The 5333-nt window shown below is 36.8% G+C and overlaps 1 protein-coding gene across 1 annotated transcript in view; it reads left to right on the forward strand.

Moving 5' to 3' along the window:
• The first annotated feature begins 242 nt into the window (after positions 1-242).
• The window catches only part of LOC113813833 (E3 ubiquitin-protein ligase Mdm2), a 6795-nt gene continuing 1704 nt past the window's right edge, over positions 243-5333 (forward strand). The window contains exons 1-7 of the mRNA XM_070139006.1: positions 243-266; positions 892-1189; positions 1975-2111; positions 2239-2642; positions 3048-3175; positions 3898-4092; positions 4569-5333. The exon at positions 4569-5333 is cut by the window's right edge and continues 1704 nt beyond it. Coding sequence (XP_069995107.1) covers positions 914-1189; positions 1975-2111; positions 2239-2642; positions 3048-3175; positions 3898-4092; positions 4569-5333 — 1905 coding nt within the window. The 5' untranslated portion in view covers positions 243-266; positions 892-913. The remainder of the gene's footprint in view (positions 267-891; positions 1190-1974; positions 2112-2238; positions 2643-3047; positions 3176-3897; positions 4093-4568) is intronic.

The raw sequence follows: 5333 nt of genomic DNA on the forward strand, positions 1-5333 counted from the left end.
ATTTAAACCTGTCATGAGGAGCTTGAGATGGGCCGAGTCCCTGCCTGGCAACTTGCCATGAGGGACCCTCGCAGGTACAAGCAAGGGGTGGATGCGGCCATGCGCCACCATCGGCGTTAGCTCCGCAATGATGATGATGATGATGTTTGTTAACCTTTGCCTGACTACTGAAGTTGTGAAGGCCATGAATCCCAGATCTCAGTTAGATTCTAGTATTCTAGTCCACTAAAATATTAGTGGCATGTTCTTATAGGCAATGATTTCAAGTGAGTGTTTTACCTGTCCTCTTCATGTCCTCCCAATTATTTAACTAAGCATCCATCCATGACAAATATTCAGCTTTTAATTTCTGATTTCAAATAGCACAATAAAACAAAATTTATATAAAGCATATTAAACAATCTTCTTGATGTTGCACAATAACTACTAGTATGAATAAGGCCTGAGCATTACAGCAAAGGGTAAGAAATCACCGAATATTCAGCATGATGGACCATGAACTGTGGTCCCTATTTGATCACAAGTCACTAGTGTGGTCTAAAAGCTCTTTCTTGCCTGAATATGCATGGTAGAGTTTTATTGTCCTTTCTCTGGAGTGCCAAAGACAGAGGCCATGGTGAACTCCAAATTCTCTGCAGAAGATACTTTGGCTTGTTTTCTACAGCTAGTTCATAATATTTATATATTCCTTTAAAGGCATCCAATAAACCTCAAAGTATCAGATGCTGAATAATTGTTTTATAAATTCTCTGTGGGAAAAAAATGCCTTTTATAGAGTAGGATAAGAGGTGGTGTGGATGAAAGAGTTACTTTCTTAGTTAGATCATAGAATTATTGAAGGCAGTTGAAATAATGAGAAGACTGCCTATAGATACCGGATTACCTTTTCAGGCTACAATGTAAGGCTCCAGAGATGCCCCCTGACTTGCCTGAGGCAACAGGCCTCTCCTCGGTGGTCACAAATGTTTCCAGCAGAAGTGCCGGAGCCGGTGACCGAGAAGATCCTGCGAAACAAGAAAATGGAACGGAACACTCAAGCACTTCCTGCACTTCAACGAATGCTGAAACTGGAGGTTCCCAGCCTCCCAGTGCAGCAGGTGGTGGCTGTAAAATGTATTATATCACACCTCAGCTCAGAGATACCTTTGCGTCTATTGGAGCGGTACATAAACCATACCAGTTTAGAGAGGTAATTATAGTGCATTCATTTTGATTTTGATTTCCCCAGACCTATAGCTTTTATTATATCAGAGCTGTATGAAATTTGAAGCTTCTATTTTGTTGCTGCTATTTATAAGTAGTAATTTATTATCAGTAATATTATCAGTGTTTTTATTATCATTTCTACTATTGGTATTATTGATATAATTATTATTGGAATTTTTAGTATTATCAATATCATTATTATTACCATTATGATTATTGTCATTAGTAGTAGTAGTAGTAACATTATTATTCATTATTACTTGGTGAGATTTAAGGATTTAAAACAAATGATATACAAAGATGCCTAAGAAACACACTATAAAGAAAACACATGAAAAGTGGAAATGATGTCTTGTGTAGCTTATCTCCTATTAGAATTTACAAATAAGAAGGAAGATTTTCCCTAAAAGTAACCCAATGCTGCAGAGTTGCTGGAAAGGGTATAGCCAAAATGTTATGTGGGATTCCAAAGAAGTGACTCAGATTTTGATAACTTATAACCATTTTTCTGGTCCTGTTGTTAGGAAAAATTGTGTCAGAATAATAATATCCACAATAAGATACTATGTGATAATGTTTTCTTGTAATATGGAGGGCCTTAATCATTGATTTTTATTAACTTCTTCATGCTCAAGTACGTTTGCCTTAAATTATTCATGATATTTACTGAATATTTGTGTACTGTATAATGTTCAGGTATTCATTACACAATGATAATTTAGTTCAGGTTGTTTTGTTTCTCCCAGATTGAATGGTTATGTTTTGCAGGTTCTGCAGATGCTGAAGACTTATCTTTATAGTAATCGTAGTTTATTCGACCCACAAGACATTCACTATGTTAATTGTGGTAGTGATCCCCTTGGGAAGGCTTTCGGAGTAAATCGATTTCACTTTAATGATGTAAGGTAAGAGTCCTATCTTGTTAGTTTTTTACACTGAACTCTTATGGATAAAAGAACTGAAAGAGTTTGAGAATATGCTTTGTGGAAGCCTGATTTTTCTTATTGTAATATTACTTTCTGTTTTTTTCAGGACTCTGGTAGCTAAGAATTTAATTCCTGTGGAATCAAGGCTCCAGATACAGCCTGTAACTCAGAAACAGGCACCAGATGGCTCTTTAGGTCCGTCAAATAATATTATTAAGGATAGTGTAAGGACACAAAGTACAGCAAATGTAAATAGTAATGTAGATACAACCAATGACAAAACAGAGACAGGTGTTTCAGAAGCTCCTGTCAGTACAGTGAATACCCAGAGTGGTGAAGCAAGTGCAGAACCCCTATCACTTCCTGGATCATCAAGGAGCAGTCAGAGAGCCGTTTCAGGCAACAGAAGATCCAAGAGTTTTGCTACTCTGTACAAGTTCTGTATCCCAGAAATCCCTGACACAAATTCAGAATCAGAGACGGATTATAGTTGTCAGGGATATGAAACAGGTAAGTTAGAGGGTGGTGAAGTTAGTTAGGTAGTTAATTAGTTTTTTCTTTTCTTTTTCTTTTTCTTTTGTCTTCAAACTTCAGTGTATAACCTTTATAATTTTATTTTTTGTCTGATTGAATTTTAACCCTGTGATGATGGCTTTTATCCATGCCTAACAGAGCAACACACCTGTATCTTGCATAGTCAGTCACTCAAGAGAAAAATTAGAAACATGGAAGACAAGAATTTTTCCTACTGTCTGCAATTTTAGCTGTAGTGTATATGATTTTTCAATATGAGAGACTAAAAAAGAGATCTTGAGCGTAGTTTATATGGTATCAGTAAAATGAAACTCATGTATAATAATGATGAATGATAAACAATGGAGCCCCAATACTTAGATTCCTTTGCTCTTTTTCCAGCATACTGTCGGAACACAGAGTTTGAGGAGAGCAGCTCAGAAACTGACTGCTACATCGACGAGTACGAAATTGCCTCCTTTGATGAGCAAGAGCAGAAACAATCTGACGAAGGAGATTCTGATATTGAGGTTCGTAATTCATCCACCTTCCCTACCAATAATTCCGGCTCGTGATCCATGCCGGAATTAAAGGGATTGGTTTGAATTAAAAAAATGAATGGGTGTATCTATTGATTATGAACAAATTTATTACACATTTTTAAACTGAAGGAAGCTTCTACTATTCATTTTAACTTTGGTGCATTTATGAAGTTGAATGGAGATGCATATGGTAGAGATTTAAAAAACAGAAAGAATAATTCATCAGTGTAAAGTTGCAACATTTTTTAAGTTGTCTTCATTTTTCTAATAGCTATAGCATTTAGTTTTATTTTATTTTATTTTATTTCTATTTCTATATAACTTATATCTCCTCTCTCATCTTCCTATGAATTTTATACTTTTACATTATGGACATATTTAGTTTTATCTGTTAAACCTAAATCCTTTTTACATTTTTCTTGGAGAAAATTTTTTATAGAGTGAGTCTTGATTTTTCTGTTTTTATCGTTTTATGCAGTAGCAAACTGAGAAGCCACATAATAGACACAAACAAAGTACACACCGTATACCAGCTCATACTAGCATACCTCAGAATGCATACATAAATAGTAACACTTAGCTACCCTATCCCACCCTTTTCCCCCAACAGGCAACTCCCATATAAGCTTGATATGTGCTAATGTACAGCACCCTACGATTGAATCAAATTGATATCAAGATTGGATACTAAAGTTAGATTTTATTTCAAGGATGTAGAGGTGGCCGTGTTTGCAATCCACACTCTCTGCCAGGATGATTCCGAGCAGGGCTTCTGGGCAGATGACTCGCAGACTGAAAGCCAGTCAACAGACTCGGACCCAGAGCTCGTGGCGGAGAGGTGGAACTGTCTCAGTTGTGGTTTGCGCAACAAACCCTTTGTGCGCTACTGTGGCAAATGTTGGCAGGTAAGAGCCAGTGTGTGAGTGGGTGTGGGTGTGGGTGTTTTTATTATTATTATTATTATTATTATTATTATTATATATATATATATATATATATATATATATATATATATATATATATATATATATATATATATATATATATATATTTAAGATGCAAGAATGGATATGTAATGATCTGTTGTATTACATAGGTATGTATATAATATTTTATTTTATTATTATGATTATTATTATTATTATTCTCTTTTATTAATATAAATAATTTTGTACATCTAAATTTCATAGACAGATAGCCATAAATGATTTGAGATATTTATCACAAATCTAGAATTCTAGTAGAGTTTTGACGATTAGAATGTACTTGAAAAAAGTTTGTTTACAGTATAATTAAGGGTATCTCTAATTCTTTGTTTATTTAATATTTTAATGTTCACAAAGCTTGCAGGCATTAATCCAGTTGTAATTTTTACACACAGCTAAGAAAGGACTGGCTACCAGAACGATCCAAAAAGAGAAAGAGAAGGAAACCGAGGCCAAAAAAGAAGGCTAAGAAATTAAAAGAGCAGACAGAGGAGCAGAAAAAGACACAGGAACCATCATCAGAAAAGACCAGCCTGTCAGGGGATGTGGCAGGCCCCTCACACACCAAGGAAGTGCTTTTGATATCAGGCACGTTGGAGACGCCACCAACAGGCTCCCTGGATCGTTATGGCTCCCAAGACTCGGGGATATTCATGTCCCAGGAAAGTCTGAATGATTTCAGTAATGATCCTGCAACTTCAAATAATGCAAAAACAGAGCTGGGACCCTCAGAGTTTGTCAAGCCAGAGGGGCGCTCCCCTTTATCTCGGCAGTTGTCACTCCCCAGTAGTTGTGATAATGGGGACAACAAAACAAGGAGGAAAAGGAGGTCTTCCCTTTCCTTAGAAGTGGAAATGCCTCCTTCCAAAGCCTCAAAATCTTCCGACTGGCCAGGAAAAGAGGAGAGCCAGAATGATGAGGCTGATGCTCGGTCTGAAGAATTCATTAAGTTCCTGCAGTCGAGTGCAGGAAAGAAGTGCTTTTTACAGTTCCTGCAGTCGAAGTCTGGAAAGGATTGGCTCAGGTCAGATGGTAAATTATTCCAGTGGTCCCAGCCAGTACAAGAAACATGCATGGAAGCCCTTGGAACCAGCTCCAATTCTGGTTTGTCTGGCAGATGTTCACCAGAAACCATATCAGGGCTCTCCCTCATGTGCTCC

The sequence above is a fragment of the Penaeus vannamei genome, chromosome 25 (assembly GCF_042767895.1).
Source record: "Penaeus vannamei isolate JL-2024 chromosome 25, ASM4276789v1, whole genome shotgun sequence".
Classification (NCBI taxonomy): Eukaryota; Metazoa; Arthropoda; class Malacostraca; order Decapoda; family Penaeidae; genus Penaeus; species Penaeus vannamei.